Below are 27,280 nucleotides of genomic sequence, written 5' to 3'. Positions count from 1 at the left end.
CCACCCCATCACCCCATAAATGCAAGTCTTTTTTTTCTTTTTTTCTCAGTAATTTACTCGCTTGTATAAAACAGGCATCACGGTAGGTCGGTGGGGTCAGGAGCAGGGGTCACCTGCATCCAGGGAAGCGGTTCTGAGCACTTGTGGGGCCATTATTTGGGCCGTGTAAATGGGAGAATCCCCCCACACTACAGTTTCTGCTGCGATGTAGAAGTCAACAAGGAAACACATATTTTCCTTCCCTATTAATATCTAGGTTGGGTTTTCTCCTGAAGTTAGAGGATGTGGTTGTTATAATGATGCCAATGTTAAGATCCCAAATCGGGTTAATTCTGCAATGTGCCGAGCGCCCTTACCTCCCTGCTAACATAAGCTCTTTCTCTGTGGCCTTGGGCCTGATCTTTGTCCAAATATCCATGGTGAAGAGTGTGCTGGAACTGTTAAAGATGGATGTCAGGGAGCTCATCAAAGATGCTAACATCACAGACAGCATCAACCCACGCAGGCCTAACAGAAATCAATTAACAGCTTAGTATAGCAATACATCGTGGCTCTACAAACCTTGGTGTCTACCCTGCTTTACAGCACGATGAAAATATTGGGACAAACTGAGGCAGAAAGCTCTAGTTGCTAATGTATTAAAAAAAAAGAAAATCTTGTATTTATATAGCGTCTTTCACGACCACCTGACATCCCAAAGCACTTTACAACCAATGAAGTATTTTTGAAGTGTAGTCACTGTTGTAATGTGGGAAATTGACAGCGAATTTGTGTACAGCAAGCTCCCACAAACAGCAATGTGATAATGACCAGATCATCTGTTGATTGAGGGATAAATATTGGCCAGGACACCGGGGATAATTCCCCTGCTCTTCAGCAAAATAGTGCCCTGGGATCTTTTACATCCACCTGAGAGGGCAGACAGGGCCTCGGTTTAACGTCTTATGCAAAAGATGGCACCTCCGACAGGGCAGCCCTCCTCAGCACTGCACTGGAGTGTCAGTCTAGATTTACACATCCAAGTTCCTGGAGTGGGACTTAAACCCACAACCTAAGGAAGATTAGTGTCGGCTGGCGATGCTGGCAGCTACAGGATCAGCCTCTACAAAGCCTCATTTCTCACCCTGAATACTGAAGTGTGGTGGCCTCTCCTTGACCCCAGGTACGTCGAGGGGTCCGGAGCGAAGGTCACCGGTGTCCAGTGACGAGGTTCTGGGCCTTTGAAGAGGGGCCAGGGCGGGGGGGGGAGGCCATTATTTGGGCCGTGCAGAAGGGAGCATCACACTGCATCTATCTCACACTACCATTCCTGCTGTGATGCAGAACTGGTCAGGGTCAAGTGACAAGTGCCAGTCTGGGCTCAGTGGCAGCACTGTTGCCTCCAGAGTCAGAAGGTTGTGGGTTCAAACCCCACTCCAGATACCCAGGCACATAACCTAGGCTGACATTCCGGTGCAGTGCTGAGGGATTTGGGGCAGGGTCTGCTTACACCAGGGGCAGAGGTGCAAGTGGCAGGGTTGATGGGATGCTCTCATCCACTGGAATACCTGCCAGGCCCAACAATAAGCAGGGCAAGGCCAGGATTAGAGCATGATGGAAGTGGTGAGATTCTGGTCACTAACCAAGTGATCGATTGCCACTCGAACAAGCTCTAGTGATGTCGCTCAAAAATACAGCAGGGTTGTCAATATCTATCTACGTCCCTCAATAGCTTTTCTCCCGCCTGTCATGTATTCAACTATCATTGTAACCCATGCATAAGCTGACCTAAGTTGTACACCTTGAGAACATTGACCACAAGGGGCGAACTTGTGGGAGACACTCCTAACCTGGACTTTCAGGTATAAAAGGGGAAGCTCCACCCACCTTCATCACTTGAGGTCTTGGTAATAAAGGTAACTGGTCACAGAGTGACCTTCTCTCAAGTATGGGTCTCGTGTGCATTTATACTGTATAGTAAGGACATATCACCGCCTCCTTGAAGGACCTGATTCTCACTGCTGCACAGTTCCACAGGCACTAACAACCCCTCAGGATCGTGCCCAAGTGGCCAGTCCTATGTGTGAGCCCAGCCCAGCCAGTGAGTGTCATGCGGTGATTTCACCATGGGATGGGGGCGGGGGTATCACTAGGCTTGTATTCCCTTGAGTATAGAAGAGTAAGGGGTGATCTAATTGAGGTGTTTAAGATGATTAAATGGGTTAATAGGGTAGATAGAGAGAAACGATTTCCTCTGGTGGGTGAGTCCAGAAGGAGGGGGCATAAACGTAAAATGAGTGCCAGGCCGTTCAGGGGTGATGTCAGGAAGCACTTCATCACACAAAGGATGGTGGGAATCTGGAACTCGCTCCCCCAAAAATCTGTTGAGGCTAGGGGTCAATTGAAAATGTCAGAACTGAGATTGTTAGATGTTTGTTAGGTTAGGGTATTAAGGGTTACGGAATCAAGGCGGGCAAATGGAGTTAAGATACAGATCAGCCATGATCTCATTGAATGGCAGAACGAGGGGCTGAATGGCCGACTCATGTTTCTATCTTCCCATCACATTTGAGCTTCATTCTGACCTTTGCAGACAGTACACACACACACTTGCACGGATTAACTGGGGCCAATGAATAGTGAGCAGAGGTGAGAATCCCCGCTGGATCTTCCCCCTCCCGAGCCTGGAGGCAAACTTACTGCTCCGACTATGCAGGAGCAGGAATAGCCAGTTGTGCTTTTCCCAGAGAGCAGTGAGACTCAGGAATGTGTTGCTGCCGAGGGTGGTGGGTGCTCTCTTCTCTGCACGCCTTCAAGAGGAATCTCGACCGGCTCTTGACTGGGGCAGTGATTGTATCATATAGAAGGTATGTGTCTTTATAGATCACACTTGGTCTGTGTGATCTCCCGGACTGGATTTGATTGCTTGAGGGGGTCGAAGAGGAATTTGTCACGGAATTAGCTTAAAACGATCTAATGCCACCACTTAGTAGTAATAAGAACATAAGAAATAGGAGCAGGAGTAGGCCATACGGCCCCTCGAGCCTGCTCCGCCATTTAATAAGATCATGGCTGATCTGATCATGGACTCAGGTCCACTTTCCTGCCCGCTCCCCATAACCTTTTATTCCCTTATCGGTTAAGAAACTAATGATTGGACTAACTCAGCACTGTCATGTATTCAACTATCATTGTAACCCATGTATAAGCTGACCTAAGTTGTACACCTTGAGAACATTGACCACAAGGGGTTGAACTTGTGGGAGACACTCCTAACCTGGACTTTCAGATATAAAAGGGGAAGCTCCACCCACCTTCATCACTTGAGGTCTTGGTAATAAACATAACTGGTCACAGAAGGACCTTTTCTCAAGTGTGGGCCTCGTGTTTATACTGTATTTTTACTGTATAGTAAGGACATACCATTGGCGACGAGAAACTGGGATTTAAACCACGCGAGCATGGCCACTAGCAGCACAGAAGAGAGGTACTGTGTTGGTGATGATTGGGACGACTTTATTGAGAGACTACAGCAAAGTTTTGTCATTAAGGAATGGTTGGGACAGGATTTGGCCGACAAACACAGGGCTCATCTCCTGATGGTTTGTGGATCCAGAACGTACTCCCTAATGAAGGATTTTCTAGCGGCAGAGAAACCGGCGGACAAGACATTCGAAGAGCTCAGTAAGTTGATCGGGGAACACCTTAAACCGGCGAGCAGCATGCACATGGCAAGACACCGGTTTTACACGCACCGGCGGCGAGAAGGGCAAAGCGTTCCAAACTTAGTGGCAGATCTCCGGCGACTGGCGAGCCTATGTAAGTTCCCAGATGCATGCAGAGCAGAGATGCTGCGAGACTTTTTTATTAAGGCCATCGGGCACGCTGGGGTTTTCAGGAAACTGATTGAGACCAAAGACTTGACCTTGGAAGCGGCGGCTCTGATAGCCCAGACAATTATCTCGGGAAGGAAGAGACCAGAATGATTTATGGCAAAACTGGTCACAGAAGGACCTTCTCTCAAATATGGGCCTTGTGTGCATTTATTTATTTATTTATTTATTTTTTTGAAATTCGTAGCCAATCGTTCCAATTCTTTGTCAAATCACAAACGCCAGAGGTCACCTTGGGCCCATTCAAGGATCACTCTGCGCCAATGCTCTTAGCCAAAAGGCCTAGAGCCACTGCACCGTTCCTGGAAGTACTGCAATACCAGGTTCGTGCCATGGAGGTGGATGGGTCAGGCCCCCCACACACCTCCGTGGAGGTGGATGGGTCAATCCACCCCACCCACCTCCTATTTCCAAAAAACCAAGCATATACCTTCCTGATCCAGGGAGAACCACCTTGGGGTTATGGTGGTTACTCCCCTGTCAGGTCAGTTACGCATGATCTTAGTCAGTTATCTTATCATTAAACTGATAAGAACAGATACTACACTTGATCTTAGCCAAAAGGCCGAGTATAGTAAGGCCATATCAAGCACGATCAGGGATCTGGCCTGGAGCCTCCTTGGTCTTATATCCTTTGGAAGAACACCAGACAGTGAATGCGGCCAATTAATCAGCAGGGCAGCCTCTGTGCTCACAGATATTATAGGGGTAGATTTTCAATGTGCCTCTTGGGCATAAACTTGGGGGGAGAAATTTGGCCGCGCCTCTATAGGGGCGTTAATCCAGGCGAAGTGATACTTTTAGCACCTTGAGAAAGTTTGCGCCTCTCGCCCAGAAATTGATCAGAATGGGTCGAAGAGCTGACAGGGGCGATAAATCAGCCGGTGCACACCAGAGCCGGGGGGGGGGGGAGGGGGGAGGCGTTAACGACAGTTTGGTCAGTACATTTTGCACATGCATGGAACTCCAAATCAGATCCCAAGAAAAGCCGAGTCTTAAAGGCACAGTATGCATCCATTAAAGTTTTCAAAATCACTTGTTAGGTCTGTCTACCGCAGCAAACTGGGAGGCTCGTGCACCGTGCTGGGTGTAAACGTTGCACTGACTATGACCTCTGATGGAAGCGCTTCCTCATCCCTTTAAGTAGCCACCAGTTAACAACTCTGCAAAGCTGCACCCACTGTTTTTCCAGACGTTATTGGCGGGCGTTAAATGAGACGCTGAATTTACCGACCGGGGCGCAAGTGTGGACGTTGCACCAGGACTGACGTCAGGATCGGAGCGACCGTCAGCAGCCGGGCGCTAGCGATTTACGCCCTCGGGGAGCCTCAAACACTTGGATTAATGCCCACTCTGGCCGCTAACTGAGTCGCGGGACAGCCGAAAATCCAGCCCAAAGTGTTGCAGACGTTCTGCTTGATATAGAAACCATCCAATTTACATTTCCATTCAAATCAACGGCTCTGACAATCGGGCAGTTTCTATAACAGCCGGCCCGTCCACCCAGCCAGTTTTACACCCAGGGCAGGTTCTATCCTGATAAGTTTCCCAAGTAGTTTTCATTTTGTATCTTTAAAGGTTAGTGCTTACCCTGGGGCATCAGCTCCACCACCAGCTTGGGATAGGCAACGTTGCTGCAGCCAACTTCAGCATCACAATACTCTTTGCAAAGGCTGGGCACAACACAGGCCACAACATCTGGCGCACAAGGAGATCAAACAATCAGTAATCAGCTCTGATCAATACAAATAAGTTCAAGAAGAAAGACTTGCATTTCTCCAGCATCTCTCACAACCTCACCATGTCGCAAAGCGCTTTGCAGCCAGCTAAGTACTTTCTTTTAAAAGTCTAATCACTATTGCAATGTGGGAAACGTGGCAGCCAATATGCACACAGCAAGGTCCCACAAGCAGCAAGGTGATACTGACCATATCGTCTGTCTTGGTGATATTGGTTGAGGGATAAATATTGGACAGGACACCGGGAGAACTCCGCTGCTCTTCTTTGAATAGTGTCATGGGATCTTTTACATTCGCCTGAGAGAGCAGATGGGACCTCGTTTAAAGTCTCCTCCGAAAGACGGCACCTCTGACAGGGCAGCGCTCCCTCAGCACTGCACTGGGAGTGTCAGCCTAGATAATGTGCTCAAGTCTCTGGGAGGGGACTTGAATTCAGGTCGCCAACCCGCCAGGATTGCCCTGGAATCTGCAGGAAGTGAGGCTGAATCTCCAGGATACAGCTGGGAGCAGCCCAGGAGAAAGATCGTAGGGGCATGTTCACGTTCTGTTCGCTAGTTATTAAAATATTGGAGATGGGATGAAGGCTGATTGACTGAGGGTCAAATATCATGCAAACGGGTAATGAGTCTTTCCAATGGTGTGGGAAGGTGGCGCGCCATGACGATGGACAATCGGGCGCCCAGTGGCGGGAGCGTGGGGGTGTGGGATGTGGGGGTGGTGGGGGGTGTGGGATGTATGGGATGTGGGATGTAGGGGGTAGTGGGGGTGTGAGAGGGGTGGGGGGGTGTGAGAGGGGTGGGGGGTGTGAGAGGGGTGGGGGTGGTGGGGGGTATGGGATGTGGGGGTGTGGGATGTGGGGGTGTGGGATGTGGGGGTGTGAGATTTGGGAGTGGTGGGGGGGGTGAGAGGGGTGGGGGAGGGTGGGGGTGTGGGATGTGGGGGGTGTGGGATGTGGGGTGTGTGGGATGTGGGGATGGTAGGGTGTTGGTTGTGGGGTATGAGAGGGGTGGGGGTGTGTGGGGTGTTGGGTGTGGGGTGTGAGGGTGGTGTGGGGTGTGAGAGGGGTGGGGGTGGCAGGGGGTGTGGGGTGGTGGGGGGTATGTGGGGGGGGGTGTGGGGGAGCGGGAATGGTGGGTGTGGGGGTATGGGGGGGTGGGGGGTGTGGGATGTGGGGGGTGTGGGGGTATGGGTGGGTGGGGGTGCAGTTGCAGGTAGGAAGCCATGTGAATTAACCTTCAGAAATGCCATGAACCAAATTTGGCAATGCTAACTTGAACCCACAACCTTCTGGCTCATAGTCGAGAGGGCGGCCACTGAGCGGAGGCTGACATCTGAGGGAGAAAAGGAAATTAGAAGAGAGGTTTGCGGAGGCCTGATAGAAATATAGAAACATAGAAAATAGTAGGAGTAGGCCATTTGGCCCTTCGAGTCTGCACCACCATTCAATATGATCATGGCTGATCATGCAACTTCAGTATCCTATTCCTGCCTTCTCTCCATACCCCTTGATCCCTTTAGCCGTAAGGGCCACATTTAACTCCCTTTTGAATATATCTAACGAACTGGCCTCAACAACTTTCTGTGGTAAAGAATTCCACAGGTTCACAATTTTCTGCGTGAAGAAGTTTCTCTTCATCTCGATCTAAATGGCTTACCCCTTATCCTTAGACTGTGACCCCGGTTCTGGACTTCCCCAACATCGGGAACATTCTTCCTGCATCTAACCTGTCCAATCCTGTCAGAATTTTATATGTTTCTATGAGATCCCATCTCATTCTTCTAAATTCCAGTGAATATAAGCCTAGTCGATCCAGTCTTTCTTCATATGTCAGTCCTGCCATTCCGGGAATCAGTCTGGTGAACCTTCACTGCACTCCCTCAGTAGCAAGAACGTCCTTCCTCAGATTAGGAGACCAAAACTGTACACAATATTCAAGGCGTGACCTCACCAAAGCCCTGTACAACTGCAGTAAGACCTCCCTGCTCCTATACTCAAATCCCCTATCTATGAAGGCCAACATACCATTTGCCTTCTTCACCGCCTGCTGTACCTGCATGCCAACTTTCAATGACTGATGAACCATGACACCCAGGTCTCGTTGCACCTCCCCTTTTCCTAATCTGTCACCATTCAGATAATATTCTGCCTTCCTGTTTTTTCCACCAAAGTGGATAACTTCACATTTATCTACATTATGCTGCATCTGCCATGGATTTGCCCACTCACCTAACCTGTCTAAGTCACCCTGCAGCCTCTTAGCATCCTCCTCACAGCTCACACTGCCACCCAGTGTTATCTACAAACTTGGAGATATTACACTCAATTCCTTCATCTAAATCATTAATGTATATTGTAAATAGCTGAGGTCCCAGCACTGAACCTTGCGGTACCCCGCTAGTCACTGCATGCCATTCTGAAAAGGACCCGTTTATTCCTACCTTTTGCTTCCTGTCTGCCAACCAGTTCTCTATCCACATCAATACATTACCCCCAATACCATGTGCTTTAATTTTGTGTGGGACCTTGTCAAAAGCCTTTTGAAAGTCCAAATCCACTGGTTCTCCCATGTCCACTCTTCTAGTTACATCCTCAAAAAAGTCTAGAAGATTTGTCAAGCATGATTTCCCTTTCATAAATCCATGCTGACTTGGACCGATCCTGTCACTGCTTTCCAAATGCACTGCTATTACATCTTTAATAATTGATTCCAACATTTTCCACACCACCGATGTCAGGCTAACCGGTCTATAATTCTCTGTTTTCTCTCTCCCTCCTTTTTTAAACAGTGGTGTTACATTAGCTACCCTCCAGTCCATAGGAACTGATCTAGAGTCTGTAGAATGTTGGAAAATGATCACCAATGCATCCACTATTTCTAGGGCCACTTCCTTAAGTACTCTGGGATGCAGACTATCAGGCCCTGGGGATTTATCGGCCTTCAATCCCATCAATTTCCCGAACGCTATTTCCTGACTAATAAGGATTTCCTTCAGTTCCTCCTTCTCGCTAGACCCTCGGTCCCCAAGTATTTCCGGAAGGTTATTTGTGTCTTCCTTAGTGAAGATAGAACCAAAGTATTTGTTCAATTGGTCTGCCATTTCCTTGTTCTCCATTATAAATGCACCTGATTCTGACTGCAAGAGACCTATGTTTGTCTTCACTAATCTTTTTCTCTTCACATAACTATAGAAGCTTTTGCAGTCAGTTTTTATGTTCCCTGCAAACTTACTCTCATACTCTATTTTCCGCTTCCTAATTAAACCATTTGGCCTCCTCTGCTGAATTCTAAATTTCTCCCAGTCCTCAGGCTTGCTGCTTTTTCTGGCCAATTTATATGCCTCTTCCTTGGATAGGCCAAACAAAGGCTCCTTCTGCAATTCCAAGATAATTCCTTACCTGTATACAGAATGCGGCTGATCATTCCCGGAAAGACCATGAGGTACATTGGCAGAAGCTTGAGGTAGCCACATAGGATACAACCAGCCTTGACGTGGCTCATATTTTTTGCAGAGAGACAGCGTTGAACAATTACCTGTGAGATATAATAAGAGATAAACGGCTGCTGGAATCAAGGGTAATGCAGCAGATTTAAATCTTGTAAACGGCCATTTTTTTAGCGATTCCGATACAGCAAAAATGTCCCCAGTCATGGGGTCCCATTGGGGTGTCAGGCTCCGAGGAGTTGGGCTGACTGGCGTGCTGGTGCGCGATTGGTTAGGCTTTGGAGTTCCATCTCCTCCCACAGGCCTGAGGATTCCAGGGGAGCCGGTCATCACCCAGTGTTAGCCTATTCGGACATGGGATAGAAGGGACAATGTATGCATCTGTGAGTATGCTCACAGGTTTGTAGAGCTGTTGACCCTCTTCCACTATTTGAAGGGGCTGCTCCTCAAATTCTGGTTGCACTTCAGTCCCACACTCCTGATCTTTGGGCACCCTGTGCGGAGAGGAGTGGGCAGGTCCGAGGGCCTCCTCGTAGGACTGCTCCTGGGCATGGCCAAGGGGGCCATCAGCCGGTCCAGGCAGCGGGCAGTCGAGGGGGTCATTCAGCCTGACTGCCTGTCTCTCTTCCGCGGTTACATCCGAGCCAGGGTGTCCCTGGAGATGGAGCACGCCGTGTTCACAGGTACGCTCGCAGCCTTCCGCGAGAGGTGGACACCGGAGGGACTGGAGTGCATCATCACCCCCAGCAACCACATTTTAATTTGATTCAAGTTTATTGTCTAAAGTTTAATTTGTTTAAGTTTGTCGGTTTTAGTGCCCCCCCTTTAATTAGGGGGCACTTGATTATTGTTCTACTTAAAATAGTTGTAGAGCTGTTGAGTTGGGAGTGGTTTAGCCAGTCATGTGATGTTCACAAGACTCAATAAAACCCCAGCCAGTTGGGTTCGGGGGATCCACGATGAGGCAGGTGGTTGTGACCCTGGTGGATGAACTAGTAATGTGTAGTGTGATTGTTAAATCTTTGTAATAAACCAACTAGTTCTTAATAGCAATGTGTTGCTATGAATTCTTAAGCAAAGAACCCATGAAGCAAATCCATTACAGAAGGGGAAGTCAGGGTTTTTGTTTTAGCCCTTTGAATAATCTCCAGGCTGGATGTTGGCCAGTCATGGTTGGTCGGCTGCTCGCTGAAGACTCAAATTCGTTGAAAAGGGTTACATTACGAAGGGTGGTGTGGTGATGTTTCCGATGTGACAGCGCAAAATCGCTTTGTCCAATCGTCGGTTGGGAAATAAAGCTCTCATCTTTGGGTCAGTCACCATGGTACCTCAAGACCTCACTATGGAGCTCGTCTTTCTCCCAACACTCAAAGCTGTTGTCCTCTTGGTCATTTTCCTACTCGGGTTCTCCACTAGCTTCAGGATCTGTGCTACTGGCTCTGCCCAAATTGTGGCCAATGCATCGGTGGGTCAGGGTCCCTGTTTGCAACACAAACTTGGATAAGTACCCTTTAAAGAGTTTGTAGTGGCATGTGAGCTGTGGTTCACGGGAGCTGCAGAAAGGGTAACCCGACACTGATCTCCCAGGATCATGGAATGGCCACCATCCTTGGGTCTTCAGGCCTGAAGCTGCATGGCCCCCATTGGGTACAGGACATAACATCTGCAGTACATCTGCAGAGTTGTACCAGGTTAATGGGAATTACCTGTGGCTTCCGGCCCGGAGGAGGTCTCCATACAATAACACCGGGCTGACATCTGGGTAATGGGCAACTCACAAACTGAGCTGTGTTCCAGACCAAAGAGAGTAAACACTGTGAAATGTTGCTCGTGTTTTAAGATAGTAATAAAGAACGTGTTCATTTCACATGAAATTCCTCTGTTTGTTTGCATGGAATAAATGGGTTGACGTATCCCTAAAGGGGATGGAGTATAAAAGCAGGGAAGTCTTGCTACAGTTGTACAGAGTATTGGTGAGGCCACACCTGGAATACTGCGTGCAGTTTTGGTTTCCATATTTAAGAAAGGATATACTTGCAGTGGATGCAGTTCAGAGAAACATAGAAACATAGAAACATAGAAAATAGGTGCAGGAGTAGGCCATTCGGCCCTTCTAGCCTGCACCGCCATTCAATGAGTTCATGGCTGAACATTCAATTTCAGTACCCCATTCCTGCTTTCTCGCCATACCCCTTGATCCCCCTAGTAGTAAGGACCTCATCTAACTCCTTTTTGAATATATTTAGTGAATTGGCCTCAACAACTTTCTGTGGTAGAGAATTCCACAGGTTCACCACTCTCTGGGTGAAGAAGTTCCTCCGCATCTCGGTCCTAAATGGCTTACCCCTTATCCTTAGACTGTGACCTCTGGTTCTGGACTTCCCCAACATTGGGAACATTCTTCCTGCATCTAACCTGTCGAACCCCGTCAGAATTTTAAATGTTTCTATGAGGTCCCCTCTCATTCTTCTGAACTCCAGTGAATACAAGCCCAGTTGATCCAGTCTTTCTTGATAGGTCAGTCCCGCCATCCCGGGAATCAGTCTGGTGAACCTTCGCTGCACTCCCTCAATAGCAAGAATGTCCTTCCTCAGGTTAGGAGACCAAAACTGTACACAATACTCCAGGTGTGGCCTCACCAATGCCCTGTACAACTGTAGCAACACCTCCCTGCCCCTGTACTCAAATCCCCTTGCTATGAAGGCCAACATGCCATTTGCTTTCTTAACCGCCTGCTGCACCTGCATGCCAACCTTCAATGACTGATGTACCATGACACCCAGGTCTCTTTGCACCTCCCCTTTTCCTAATCTGTCACCATTCAGATAATAGTCTGTCTCTCTGTTTTTACCACCAAAGTGGATAACCTCACATTTATCCACATTATACTTCATCTGCCATGCATTTGCCCACTCACCTAACCTATCCAAGTCGCTCTGCAGCCTCACAGCATCCTCCTCGCAGCTCACACTGCCACCCAACTTAGTGTCATCCGCAAATTTGGAGATACTACATTTAATCCCCTCATCTAAATCATTAATGTACAGTGTAAACAGCTGGGGCCCCAGCACAGAACCTTGCGGTACCCCACTAGTCACTGCCTGCCATTCTGAAAAGTACCCATTTACTCCTACTCTTTGCTCCCTGTCTGACAACCAGTTCTCAATCCATGTCAGTACACTACCCCCAATCCCATGTGCTCTAACTTTGCACATCAATCTCTTGTGTGGGACCTTGTCGAACACCTTCTGAAAGTCCAAATATACCACATCAACTGGTTCTCCCTTGTCCACTCTACTGGAAACATCCTCAAAAAATTCCAGAAGATTTGTCAAGCATGATTTCCCTTTCACAAATCCATGCTGACTTGGACCTATCATGTCACCTCTTTCCAAATGCACTGCTATGACATCCTTAATAATCGATTCCATCATTTTACCCACTACCGATGTCAGGCTGACCGGTCTATAATTCCCTGTTTTCTCTCTCCCTCCTTTTTTAAAAAGTGGGGTTACATTGGCTACCCTCCACTCTATAGGAACTGATCCAGAGTCAATGGAATGTTGGAAAATGATTGTCAACGCATCCACTATTTCCAAGGCCACCTCCTTAAGTACTCTGGGATGCAGTCCATCAGGCCCTGGGGATTTATCGGCCTTCAATCCCATCAATTTCCCCAACACAATTTCCCGGCTAATAAGGATTTCCCTCAGTTCCTCCTCCTTACTAGACCCCCCGACCCCTTTTATAACCGGAAGGTTGTTCGTGTCCTCCTTCGTGAATACCGAACCAAAGTACTTATTCAATTGGTCCGCCATTTCTTTGTTCCCCGTTATGACTTCCCCTGATTCTGACTGCAGGGGACCTACGTTTGTCTTTACTAACCTTTTTCTCTTTACATATCTATAGAAACTTTTGCAATCCGTCTTAATGTTCCCTGCAAGCTTCTTCTCATACTCCATTTTCCCTGCCCTAATCAAACCATTTGTCCTCCTCTGCTGAGTTCTAAATTTCTCCCAGTCCCCAGGTTCGCTGCTATTTCTGGCCAATTTGTATGCCACTTCCTTGGCTTTAATACTATCCCTGATTTCCCTTGATAGCCACAGTTGAGCCACCTTCCCTTTTTTATTTTTATGCCAGACAGGAATGTACAATTGTTGTAGTTCATCCATGCGGTCTCTAAATGTCTGCCATTGCCCATCCACAGTCAACCCCTTAAGTATCATTCGCCAATCCATCCCAGCTAATTCACGCCTCATACCTTCAAAGTTAGCCTTCTTTAAGTTCTGGACCATGGTCTCTGAATTAACTGTTTCATTCTCCATCCCAATGCAGAATTCCACCATATTATGGTCACTCTTCCCCAAGGGGCCTCGCACAACGAGATTGCTAATTAATCCTCTCTCATTACATAACACCCAGTCTAAGATGGCCTCCCCCCTAGTTGGTTCCTCGACATATTGGTCTAAAAAACTATCCCTTATGCACTCCAGGAAATCCGCCTCCACCGTATTGCTTCCAGTTTGGTTAGCCCAATCTATGTGCATATTAAAGTCACTGGGTTGATTCTGGAGATAAGGGGGTTGACCTATGAGGATAGGTTGAGTAAGTTGGGCCTCTACTCATTGGAATTCAGAAGAATGAGAGGTGATTTTATCGAAACGTATAAGATTATGAGGGGGCTTGACAAGGTGGATGTAGAGAGGATGTTTTCACTGATGGGGGAAACTAGAACTAGAGGGCATGATCTTAGAATAAGGGGCCGCCCATTTAAACTGAGATGAGGAGAAATTTCTTCTCTCAGAGGGTTGTAAATCTGTGGAATTCACTGCCTCAGAGAGCTGTGGATGCTGGGTCATTGAATAAATTTAAGTCAGAGAGAGACAGTTTCTTAACCGATAAGAGAATAAGGGGTTATGGAGTGCGGGTGGGAAAGTGGAGCTGAGTCCATGATCGGATCAGCCATGATCTTATTAAATGGCGAAGCAGGCTTGAGGGGCCGTATGGCCTACTCCTGCTCCTCCTTCTTATGTTCTTATGTCTTCGTTGAAACAGTAGACAAGGGAACCTCACACATATGGTGCGAATATCACACGGTGCGATTGCAACTGAAATGAGAATGGATTGTCCTCACCCTGACCGGAGACAATCTCACAGTGGATAACAGCCCATCGGACGGCATCGACGCCTGGGTCAGGTGGTACTGGGGTGTTGCAGTGGAGGGGTGATGGCCACAAGAGGCAGCAGCGAGCACATTTAGTGCAGGGGAGCTCAGCGTCTGCTGTTGTTCCCTGCGTCCTGTTCCTCTGTACAGCCTCAATTCGCCGCATCTCAAATTGGAACTCCCCCTTGTTTAAAAAAAAATGATTCTGAGGATGTGGGCGCCGTTGAGAAGGTCGGCATTTATTGCCCATCCCTAATCGCCCCCGAGAAGGTGGTGGTGAGCCGCCATCTTGAACCGCTGCAGTCCCATGGAGTGACGGTACTCCCAGAGTGCTGTTAGGGAGGGAGTTCGATGCAGCGACGATGAAGGAATGGCGATGTATTTACAAGCCAGGATGTGTTTGACTTGGGAGGGAACTAGAAACTTGGAAGTGGTGACATTTTGCCAGTTGAGTCACAGAATAAACACAGCTAATTCATACGTGAACAGCTATGCATAGTTTAAAAAGAACAATGCTCCCAACTTATATTTATACATTTCTTAAATATTTATGGGGCCCAGTTATGTACCTGCTATTTACAAAGAATTCAATATCTCTACCCTCCCATGACGAACATCAATTAGAACAAGGCAGCCTGTGTGATTTATTTCCAGTCTATAGACTATTGCCTGTTTATCTTACCTGATCGGTGCACCAGTACCAGATGGCCAAGATGGTGAGACCGAAGATTAGGCCTGGCCAGGGTATGTCCCCCGTGAGAGGGCTGCGGAACAAATGGAAGGAGTCGGGCCTGGGCGTGTAGCAGGCAGCGCTGATGTTCAGGACGGGATCGGTAGTCTGGCTGGTGATGGCATTCATGTATTTCTCCCTCATGGCGTCATAGCCGCCCACTTCATTGAACGCTGCGGCACAAAATGTCACAGAAGGCGTGTTCACATCAGAGCCTTGCACACTCTTAATCAGCCTGAGAATCTTCGCGCTATTCTCCAGGGGAACATTCGACAACAAAAACAGCCAATTCATGCACATGTCCGCTTTGTACCCATTCCCTGGTGAAGCTCCCATACCCAGGTGGTGCAGGTTAGAATACTGCAGCCTAGTATTTAGCCGCATACTAGCCTTTATTTACAGTGCACCCCCAAGATAAGATTTCCCCCACTTCCCGAGCCTGCTCCCATATCTATGAACACAATAGAGTCCCCAATTAATACCCACCACCCCAATACAATGAACATCCTTCCTCTCTTTCTCTGAAGCCATTGATTCCCTGCTTCCCCAGCTGCCGGTAGCCCCAATAGTCCACCCAAGCTTCGATGATTCAGAGATCAGGACTTGCAATGTATCATGGAATCGTGCAGCAACGAAGGAGGCCATTCGGCCCATCGTTCCTGTGCCAGCTCTTTGAGAGGGTTATCCAATTAGCACCACTCCTTGCTCTTTCCCCATAACCCTGCAAATTTCTCTTTTTCAAATGTATATCCGATTCCCTTTTGAATGTTTATATTAATCTGCTTCCACCACCCCTTCAGGCAGTGTGTTCCAGGTCACCACAACTCATCTCCCCTCCGGTTCCTTTGCCAATTATCTAAAACCCAACATCAGATCGTCGATCAATGTTCTCGTCTCTCGACTTCCTCAAAGGAAAGTAAATAAGTGGCAAAAAATAGGGAAGAAAAATTTATCCAATAACAATCATCATTATAGGCGGTCCCTCGAACGAGGATGACTTGCTTCCATGAGTTCACAGATGGTTCAATGAAGGACACGATGTTCCAGTGCTGAACTCCAGTTGAAGGGGTGGAAGATGCCTGTGTGTGGATTTTTTTAACGTGTGGTGACCATTGCACACCAGCCACCACACGGGCTTGACAGAGCTAGGTCTTGGTCCAGTGGCAAGGATTAGCCAGGACGACTGCTGCACGGACCTAGTGCGCACACATATCGCAGTGTGGGCTGGCCCGTGCTGCCCCTGGGCCCTCGCCTCCTCTGGGCCCCGTACCCTCATTTGCCGCACCTCTGCCACAATCTCCCACCTCCCCTCCGCCACAAACACTCGCCGCACCACTGCCACGATCCCTCACCACTCCTCCGCCATAAAAACACATAAAGAGCTGGAGTGCCGGGCCCTGGGACATTGTGGGCCGCCCCGACCTGCGAAAGAACACCATCGCAGATCGGGAGGCTAAAGAGCTGGAGCCACTGCAGCTTCCAGCGCCAGCTGCTCCAAATGTGCGACGGCTTCGAGGTGGGCGATTGGATGACGTCATCAGGACCCAAGTCACCGTTTGGAGCGTGGGCAGGAGCATCGACGAGGCCCTGGTACAGCAGAGGAGCAGGAAGGTCGTGGCGGACTTGCGACGAGTGATCAGGGCGGAGGAGCGATGAGGGACCGTGGCTGAGATTTGGTGGGTGATCGTGGCGGAGGTTCGGCGAATGCCCGGTGCGGAGGTGCGGCGAATGGTGTTTCAAATAGGGGAAACAGCCGGACTGGATGGACGTCAGGTGCCTGTGAGTTGATCCCATTGCGTGTGAAGTAGGAAAAGAGAAGATTTATCAAAAAAGGAAAACGTTACAGCATTGAGCTTAGTTTCTTGGAAGATTTCAATTGGAGTGCTTCAGATTCCTGGGCCCAATGCTGAGGAGTTGAATATTGGAGGAAATGAATATTGGAGGAAGTGTTCACCAAGATGCAAGCAGCCTAAATATGATACAAGAAAGGTACTGGAATCATAGGGATGGCAGCATAGAAGGAGGCTATTCGTCTCATCGTGCCTGCTAACTACTGCTAACTGAAGTTATCCCGGCCCTTTCCCTGTATCCTTTTGTATTCATGGCAAACAGGCAAGTCAAAAATTCCCAGCTCCCGTCTGGCGAGGTGTCTGGTTCGGTATTTATAATGCGCTCTGGCGACAGTGTGAGTATGGGTGTCTATGGACAGACGCTGTAAATCTTTTCTAGAATGTCCAAATAGAATGCAAGTATGCTGTTGGATCAAACACCAGGTTGGAGCAAAGCACAGATGTACTGTAGTGCTGACATTGCACTCACAATGCACTGCATGAAGGAGAAGCACTGCATGAAGGAGAAGTAAAAAGTAAGATTGGGAGCCATCTGGTGGGGACAAAGCAAGATTACGGTTTGATTTCTTCACCTCCCACTGGCATGCAATTCAGAACATTTGGCGCAGAACTTAGTTTCTGAGCAAACTCCTGAGATTTGAAGTCTCCTTTAGTTATTTTGAACTTTGGAGCTTTGCCTGTAAAATCCCTTTCGCCAACACTATTTGTGTCCAAGGAACAACTGTAATGAGGGGAAAGAGACTATTGTAAAGCATTGCAAACATTGTGGACACCAGAGAACGCAGCGCAGATGGACTTACCAAAACCCATTAGAGTAAAGGAGCCCACCACCATGATGATGGTCTGCAACGTGTCGGTGTAGATCACAGCCGCCAAGCCACCTGCCAGCAACACACAAAGTAATGTTCTATTAATACAGAGGTTTAGGAGTAAAAGAGGTTATTAATGTTGACAAATTTACAAAAAGTTTATTAACAGGCAAGGCCCTGAATTGAGCACAGGTTTCAGGAAGGAAGATCCATGTTTGACAAACTTGAGAGGTCCTTGAGGAGGTGACAGGTAAGGTGGATGGAGGAATTGCAGTGGATGTGGTGTACATGGACTTTCAGAAGGCTTTTGACAAGGTATCACTCAGAAGACTCTTGGAGGAGATCAATAGGCATGGAATTATTGGGAGGGCAGCAAATTGGATTAAAAGGGAGGGGACAGAGAGAAGGAGTGAAGGGCAGTTCCTCAGAAGAGTTGGAAGTGGGCAGTGGTATCCCACGGGGCTCAGTTCTGGTCAGCCATGATCTAATGAAACGGTGGATCAGGCCCGAGGAGCTGCACAAGATAAACGATCACAGGGTTGGGGGTAATATATTAGCATGGATAGAGGATTGGCTAACGAACAGAAAACAGAGAGTCGGGATAAATGGTTCATTCTCGGGTTGGCAATCAGTAACCAGTGGGGTGCCGCAGGGATCAGTGCTGGGACCCCAACTATTTACAATCTATATTAACGACTTGGAAGAAGGGACTGAGTGTAACGTAGCCACGTTTGCCGATGATACAAAGATGGGAGGAAAAGCAATGTGTGAGGACACAAAAAATCTGCAAAAGGACATAGACAGGCTAAGTTAGTGGGCAAAAATTTGGCAGATGGAGTATAATGTAGGAAAGTGTGAGGTCATGCACTTTGGCAGAAAAAAAATCAAAGAGCAAGTTATTATTTAAATGGAGAAAGATTGCAAAGTGCCGCAGTACAGCGGGACCTGGGGGTACTTGTGCATGAAACACAAAAGGATAGTATGCAGGTACAGCAAGTGATCAGGAAGGCCAATGGTATCTTGGCCTTTATTGCAAAGGGGATGGAGTATAAAAGCAGGGAAGTCTTGTTACAGCTATACAGGGCATTGGTGAGGCCACACCTGGAATATTACTTGCAGTTTTGGTTTCCATATTTACGAAAGGATATACTTGCTTTGGAGGCAGTTCAGAGAAATTTCACAAGGCTGATTCCGGGGATGAGGGGGTTGACTTATGAGGAAAGGTTGAGTAGGTTGGGCCTCTACTCATTGGAATTCAGAAGAATGAGAGGTGATCTTATCGAAACATATAAGATTATGAGGGGGCTTGACAAGGTGGATGCAGAGAGGATGTTTCCGTTGATGGGGGAGACTAGAAGTAGAGGGCATAATCTTAGAATAAGGGGCCGCCCATTTAAAACTGAGATGAGGAGAAATTTCTTCTCTCAGTGGGTTGTAAATCTGTGGAATTTGCTGCCTCAGAGAGCTGTGGAAGCTGGGACATTGAATAAATTTAAGACAGAAATACACAGTTTCTTAAATGATAAGGGAATAAAGGGTTATGGAGAACGGGCAGGAAAGTGGAGCTGAGTCCATGATCGGATCAGCCATGATCTTATTAAATGGTGGAGCAGGCTCGAGGGGCCGTATGGCCTACTCCTGCTCCTAATGTTCCTATGTTCTGAGACTGCTTCAGTTCATGGTGTGCATCAATGATTTGGATAGAGGGCTAGTTGTAGTTTCCAAATTTGCAGATGAAACCAAAAGAGAAGGCCCAGTAAATAATTCTGTGGACCACAGGAAGCTGCAAGAGGACATTAATAAGATACTTCATGTATTTCGGATGGGGAGTTAACCACTCGGTCTCAGGGATGTGACGGAGCAGGAAAGAGGGCATCATTTTTGATGACATCTACCAGCTCATTAATTAAGGGGAGAGGCAGATTAGGGTCAAGAGTTCTTCCCTAAGTGATAGTTGCTGCCCCTTTCTGCTTGTTAAAACCTTATTAAAATCATAAATGAAGAACTCACATTAATGCGGCTGCACCGTCAAATCAAGTCGTGGGTATTTTACTATTCGTCAGACCTGGAGTTAGTCAGCTGAATGAACGGGGAGATTTAATACTACCAGCAGAGACTGAAGTGGGCAGTACACAGCAGGTTTTGGCCAAGGATCACATGTGTAGTGACCGCTGGATGATATATTGTGATTACACATTACATAGAATTACACAGAATGTACAACACAGAACCAGGTCGTTCCGCCCAACTGGTTTATAGAAACATAGAAAATAGGTGCAGGAGTAGGCCATTCGGCCCTTCGAGCCTGCACCACCATTCAATGAGATCATGGCTGATCATTCCTTCAGTACCCATTTCCTGCTTTCTCTCCATACCCCTTAATCCCTTTAGCCGCAAGGGCGCGACACGAGCCTCCTCTTCATCTCAGCCTATCAGCATACCCTCTAGTCCTTTCTCCCTCATGTGCCTACCTAGCTTCCCCTTAAATACATGTCTGCTATTCACCTCAAACACTCACTGCAACAGCAAGCTGGGGTGGGCCAGGGACAGATAACACCATCACCACCTTACTTTGCACTAATATTTCTCTGGGTGAATACAGCATTCTTGCATATTTCCAAACAACTATTTTCCTTTATCTCCATCCCAAGCTGCTATTTTACAGTAATATTTTTGCCTTAAATTATGCAACTTGCTCCATACACACCGCCAGATCTTTAGAGTCACTGAGATGGCAGTGACCCTGTCCGTAGCTTCTTGCCCCACTGGTTACTTCCTTTACATTTTTGGGGGGCCATTCTCCTCAACTAAAAATCTGCACACATTGTTCCTTCAAGTGCTGGCCATTATCTCCAGAGCCTGGTCTGGCAAATGGGACTTCCAAATCTGCAGTGGATCCATTATTCACAGACATTTTATATTGCACAGCTCGATGAGAAAAGTTGCACCATTTATACTCCATGGTTGGTTGAGGGGACCGGATGGATGGGCTTTGATAGGAGGGTTAGGGTACAGGAGGGATGGGCTTTGATAGGAGGGTTAGGGTACTGGAGGAATGGGTTTGATGGGTGAGTTAGGGCACTGGAGGGATGGGCTTCATTGGAAGGGTTAGGGCACTGGAGGGATGGGCTTCATTGGAAGGGTTAGGGTACAGGAGGGATGGGCTTTGATAGGAGGGTTAGGGTACAGGAGGGATTGTCTTTGATAGGAGGGTTAGCGTACTGGAGGGATGGGCTTTGCTGGGAGAGTTAGGGTACTGGAGGGATGGGTTCGATGGGTGGGTTAGGGCACTGGAGGGATGGGCTTCAATGGGAGGGTTAGGGTACAGGAAAGATGGGCTTTGATGGGAGAGTCAGGGTACTGGAGAGATGTGCTTCAATGGGAGAGTTAGTGTACTGGAGGGAATGGCTTCAATGGGAGAGTTAGGGTACAGGAGGGATGGGCTTTGATGAATCAGTAGCCTTTTCTTGCCCTGACTATTATTATTTCCCTATGGCTATCTTGATCTTAATTGGCTGATTTAATTAGAACACTTCCATGAAATATTTTGTAACTGTTCCTAGCCTGATCCAGGATGGGCAATTCTACTCAGCAGATGTCCAGGGACCCACAACTTACTCACTGATTTGAGGGAACTGAAGCCCAGTCACTCAGCGGGCCGTTTAGACAGAGTGACTGATTCTCTGTCCCGCCCCATCTCCAAACCTCCTTTGTTCCTGGATTGGTTTCCTTGTTATATCAGCTGTGCTTGGTCTCTCTGACTGCCCGAAATAGCTTCTCATTGATACAGAGATTGCATTATATTCCCTTTCACTTTCAACTTCCTCTAATTAAAGTTCGAGTGACTGCTGAGCAAAAAGCTCAGGAAAAAAGGATCACATCTTTAAACAGCCTTTTCCACATAAAATTGTTGGAATGATCAACACTTAGAGCTCACTTGTCCTGTATCCTGAATGACTCATTTCACCCACCATTCCATTGATAAACTGGAAAATCAGCACCTCAAATGGCTGAGTGGGTAAAGTCCCCACCTTGTCAGAGTATCAAACCATCTTCTTCTTAGGAGGTCCCTCGTATCGAGGATGACTTGCTTCCACGCCAAAAAGGGATGGGTTCACAGGTGTTTCAATGAAGGATCTAATATTCTAGGTCCCGAACTACATGTTGAAGGGTGGAAGATGCCTCTGCGTGCATTTTTTTAACGTGTTGTGGCTGTTGCACACCAGCCACCACATGGGCTTGACAGAGCGAAGTCTTGATCCAGTGGCGAGGATTACCCAAGACGACTGGAGACCAGCTCTGCTGCACGGACCTAGTGCGCACACGTATCGCAGTTTGGGCTGGCCCATGCTGCCCCCGGGCCCTCACCTCTTCTGGGCCCCGATCACGTTACTCCACGATCACTCGCCGCTCCTTCGTCCCGACCTCGATGCTCCTGCTGTACCTGCCCACGCTCCAATCAGCGACCTAGATTATGCTGATGTCCAATCCAGTCACCCTCTTCACAGACGTCGCCCTCCCTGACCGGCTCACGCTGTACCTTGCAGTGGTGTGCTCCTTTTATGGCCTTACCGAGCAAGAGGAGCCCAGGCTCCCTCCTTGCTAAGTGTTGACTTTGCTGATCCCAGCTGGAGCAGTAGTAAGGGGTGCTACAGTTAACTTCAGTGCCCCTGGGCTAGGGAAGGCAACAATCCAAGTGCCCTTCTCCAGCAACCCCTGCTGGAAGTGCATTAATGTGAAGGCAGGTTTGGGTTCAACTGAAATGCCATCCGTGGTTGAATAGCCAGTTACATTCATCACAAAAATGAAGCATCTTTGTCTAGTTTTGACTTGGTGGCTGTCCCTTTAAGTCCAGTCATAATACACAAGGGCACTGAAATTCTTCAGAGGTTCCCCAGGCCGCCTGTCATAACAATAGTGGGAGACCAGCCGACCCCCTTCGGGGAAATGGTAAAGATTCCCCCCCCCCGGGGAAATGGTGGAGACCACTGACCAGCTCTATAGTGGGAGATTGAGGGACTCCCCCCCCCGGGGAAATGGTAGAGACCCACTGACCAGCTCTATAGTGGGAGATTGAGGGACTCCCCCCCCCCCCCCCCCCCGGGGAAATGGTAGAGACCCACTGACCAGCTCTATAGTGGGAGATTGAGGGATTCCCCCCCCAGGGAAATGGTGGAGACCACTGACCAGCTCTATAGTGCGAGATTGAGGGACTCCCCCCCCCAGGGAAATGGTGGAGACCACTGACCAGCTCTATAGTGGGAGATTGAGGGACTCCCCCCCCCCTCCCCCCAGGGAAATGGTGGAGGTCACTGACCAGCTTTATAGTGGGAGATTGAGGGACCCCCCCTCCCAGGGAAATGGTGGAGACCACTGAACAGCTCTATAGTGGGAGATTGAGGGACCCCGCAGGGAAATGGTGGAGACCACTGACTCTAAAATCTGTAGTAAGGATGGTAGCAAAGGCCCCCATAAAAACAATGACTATTTGTCTAAAGTCGGACGTGCTCCAATGAGGAGCTACAGGAACCACACGATGTGGGATGGCGCCCCTGCATGAACCCCCAGAGAACAGGGCAGAAACAGGCAGCAAACCTTGGGGAACACCTGTAAATTCAGGGGATTGAATCTACCCCCGTCAACGATATCCCCCCCGTGCCCCCCGCCCCCCCCCCCCCCCACACACACCTCTCCCCATTGTGTGTACACATCGAGACAACAACAAATTCTAAACCACATTTCACCACACGGTTCCCAAATGTGCAGGGGTAAACCATATAGGACCGAGATGAGGAGAAACTTTTTCACCCAGAGAATTGTGAACCTTTGGAATTATCTACCACAGAAAGTTGTTGAGGCCAGTTCGTTGGATATATTCAAAAGGTAGTTAGATGTGGCCCTTACGACTAAAGGGATCAAGGGGTATGAGAGAAGGCAGGAGTGGGGTACTGAAGTTGCATAATCAGCCATGATCATATTGAATGGTGGTGCAGGCTCAAAGGGCCGAATGGTCTGTTCCTGCACCTATTTTCTATGTTTCTATAAACAGTCGTGTGCTGTGTGAGTGCAGTGGGTGAGGTACTCTGTGTGATTGATTGCTGTTTTTCTTTAATGAATGAGGCCATTGTGTTCAATTAGTTTCGCCCTGGCAAACTAGTTTGCACTCAATCATCATCATCATCATAGGCAGCCCCTCGAGATCGAGAAAGACTTGCTTCCACTCTAAAAGTGAGTTCTCAGGTGACTGTACAGTCCAATACGGGAATTACAGTCTCTGTCAAAGGTGGGGCAGACAGTGGTTGAAGGAAAGGGTGGGTGGGGAGTCTGGTTTGCCGCATGCTCCTTCCACTGCCTGCGCTTGATTTCTGCATGCTCTTGGCGACGAGACTCGAGGTGCTCAGCGCCCTTCCGGATGCTCTTCCTCCACTTAGGGCGGTCTTTGGCCAGGGATTCCGAGGTGTCGGTGGGGATGTTGCACTTTATCGAGGAGGCTTTGAGGGTGTCCTTGAAACGTTTCCTCTGCCCACCTGGGGCTCACTTGCCGTGTAGGAGTTCTGAGTAGAACACTTGCTTCGGGAGTCTCGTGTTGGGCATGCGGACGATGTGGCCCGTCCAATGGAGCTGGTCGAGCGTGGTCAGTGCTTCAATGCTGGGGACATTGGCCTGAGTGAGAACACTGATGTTGGTGCATCTAGCCTCCCAGTGGATGTGCAGGATCTTGCGGAGGCAGCGCTGGTGGTACTTCTCCAGCGCTTTGAGGTGTCTACTGTACATGGTCCATGTCTCTGAGCCATATAGGAGGGCGGATATCACTACTGCCCTGTAGACCATAAGCTTGGTGCCAGATTTGAGGTCCTGGTCTTCAAACACTCTCTTCCTCAGGCGACCGAAGGCTGCACTGGCACACTGGAGGTGGTGTTGGACTTAGTCATCGATATCTGCCCTTGCTGATAGTAGGCTCCATAGGTATGGAAAATGGTCCACGTTGTCCAAGGCCATGCCGTGGATTTTGATGACCGGCGGGCAGTGCTATGTGGCGGGGTCAGGTTGGTGGATGACCTTTGTCTTACGGATGTTTAGTGTAAGGCCCATGCTTTCGTATGCCTCAGTGAAGATGTTGACGATGGTTTGGAGTTCGGCCTCAATGTGCGCAGATGCAGGCGTCGTCCACGTACTGCAGTTCGACGACAGAGGATGGGACAACCTTGGATCTAGCCTGGAGGCGACGAAGGTTGAACGGGTTCCCATTGGTTCTATAGTTTAGCTCCACTCCAGCGAGGAGCTTGTTGAGAGTGAGATGGAGCATTGCAGCGAGGAAGATTGAGAAGAGCATTGGCGTGATGATGCAGCCCTGCTTGACCCCGGTCCATACCACCAAGGACTGATTAACTAGCCATTCATCTCTTTTGCTGTGTTCTGGGATTTGCACAGACTGGCTGTAATGTTTACCCACATCACCATGGTAACTGCTCTTCAAAAAGTAATGAATTGGATGTGACAGAAATATGGAAGATAACATATGGGGAGCCTCTGGTGAGGGTGTATCTCAATGAGAGGTTCAGTTGATGTCATAGAAAAGAAAGGACTTGCATTTATATAGCACCTTTCACAACCTAAGGACGTCCCAAAGCGCTTTACAGCCAATGAAGTACCTTTTGAAGTGTAGTCACTGTTGTAATCTCGGAAATGTGGCAGCCAATATATGCACAGCGGGGTTTGAGCCCCAACCCTTCTGACAGAGGCAAGAATTCTATCGCTGAGCCAAGGCTGGCACTCCTTGGGACATCTCCAGGGATGTGTGAAGGTGCTAAATGAATGCAAGTTCTCGCCCCCTCCCTTCCTTTCTTTAGGTTTCGTGCTGTTTTAGTGTCTGGGAGCCCACTGGAGGGAGTGCTGCTTTGCAGGTTGAGGTGTGTCCATCCATCATAAGGTGAATCAGACGAAGACTGAGTGTGTGAAGGTTATGTTTGTGCATCACTGATTTACTGCCTCTCATTGGTTCATGTGTTTGTCTCTCTCCCCTTCTTGTGTTTTCCTGTCTGAGAAGGTGGAATGAGAAGGTTGCACTGATTAAAGGAGCTCCCTCTCCTCATTCTCAATGATAACTTCTCGTCCCCTCCCCCTCCCTCAGCCCCATTTGGTTAAGTTATGTATATAACATGGGGTCGATGTTACTCCGCAACAAGTTTCGGGTAGACACCACGCTATAAGGATGAACTTGTTAGGAGGAATTCCACCGAGCCTTCCTTGTGAGGGTGTAACTCAATCCGAAAGGCGCGGTGGTTGGCGGGTACAGACTGAAATAGCCTCATTTAAATTACCACAGTCCACATCGAGTTGGAAATGGACACCAATGGCTGCCCACTGGTTTTCCATTAATTGGTGGGGGGATCTCGCAGGAGGGAAGTCTGTGCAGAGAAGGCCACGACATTCCTTGTTACCTGACAGGGTCCCTTCAGACTGGCTTCATGCCATCTTCCCTACTCAGGCCTCGGCCAAAACTGCATCGGGGTCCTACTGACTCAACAGGATCATTTGTGAGGTTTCGCTTGAGACGGCCGCCTCAGCTGCCTGCAAAACGTTACGGGTTAAAATCGGAAATAGTTTTGCTTTGAGCGGGTAAGTTATCTGCTTGTTTGAACTGTCCGGATTCCATTAGGTGGGTCGGGTTAAAATTGACTCCAGTGTGTTTCAACCTCCAACCGAGCGCGGTGACCAGACAGTACTGGTAAACCACTGAGGCCATATAGTAGCACTCTCGCCTCTGAGGAAGGTCCAAGTCCCACTCCACAGACTTTGGCACAAAAATCTAGGCTGACGCTCCAGCGCAGTGCTGACGGAGTGCTGCACTGTCGGAGGTGCCAGTCTTTCAGATGAGATGCTAAACCGAGGCCCCGTCTGCTCTCTCAGGTGGACGTAAGCGATTCCATGGTACTATTTTCAAGACGAGCAGGGGAATTATCCCCGGTGTCCAGGCCAATATTTATCCCTCAATCAACATTACTAAAACAGATTATCTGGTCATTATCACATCGCTGTTTGTGTGACCCTGCTTTGTGCAAATTGGCTGTCCTACATTACAACAGTTATTGCACTTAAACATACTTCATTGGGATGTCCTGTGGTCGTGAAAAGCTTGATATAAAAGCCAAATCTTTATTTTCTTTTCGATGACCTCAATTAACGTTGTTTGAGTTACACCCTCACAAGAGACTTCCTAATCTGAGGAAGAACGTTCTTGCTATTGAGGGAGTGCAGCGAAGGTTCACCAGACTGATTCCCGGGATGGCAGGACTGACATATGAGGAGAGTCTGGATCGACTGGGCCTTTATACTCTGGAGTTTAGAAGAATGAGAGGGGATCTTATAGAAACATAAAATTCTGATGGGACTGGACAGGTTAGATGCAGGAAGAATGTTCCCGATGTTGGGGAAGTCCAGAACCAGGGGACACAGTCTAAGGATAAGGGGTGAGCTATTTACGACTGAGATGAGGAGAAACTTCTTCACTCAGAGAGTTGTTAACCTGTGGAATTCCCTACCGCAGAGAGTCAATGATGCCAGTTCATTGGATATATTCAAGAAGGAGTTAGATATGGCTCTTATGGTTAAAGGGATCAAGGGGAATGGAGAGAAAGCAGGAAAGGGGTAACTGAGGTGAATGATCAGCCA

At 48.4% G+C, this 27,280-nt stretch overlaps 1 protein-coding gene and 1 pseudogene across 1 annotated transcript in view; both read right to left on the bottom strand.

The window, feature by feature from the left end:
• slc5a1 (solute carrier family 5 member 1) overlaps positions 1-27,280 on the bottom strand; it is a 97,206-nt gene that overhangs the window by 16,094 nt on the left and 53,832 nt on the right. Inside the window, exons 7-11 of the mRNA XM_070887552.1 lie at positions 17,600-17,680; positions 14,902-15,122; positions 9,009-9,144; positions 5,463-5,570; positions 357-507 (exon numbers count right to left, since the gene is read on the bottom strand). Of these exons, the coding sequence (XP_070743653.1) occupies positions 357-507; positions 5,463-5,570; positions 9,009-9,144; positions 14,902-15,122; positions 17,600-17,680 (697 nt within the window). The remainder of the gene's footprint in view (positions 1-356; positions 508-5,462; positions 5,571-9,008; positions 9,145-14,901; positions 15,123-17,599; positions 17,681-27,280) is intronic.
• On the bottom strand, positions 4,159-4,451 carry LOC139269887 (U2 spliceosomal RNA; annotated as a pseudogene).

The sequence above is a fragment of the Pristiophorus japonicus genome, chromosome 8 (genome assembly GCF_044704955.1).
Source record: "Pristiophorus japonicus isolate sPriJap1 chromosome 8, sPriJap1.hap1, whole genome shotgun sequence".
NCBI lineage: Eukaryota > Metazoa > Chordata > Chondrichthyes > Pristiophoridae > Pristiophorus > Pristiophorus japonicus.
The sequence above is the reverse complement of the archived record's forward strand: the minus strand, read 5'-3'. Positions and strand labels throughout refer to the sequence as shown.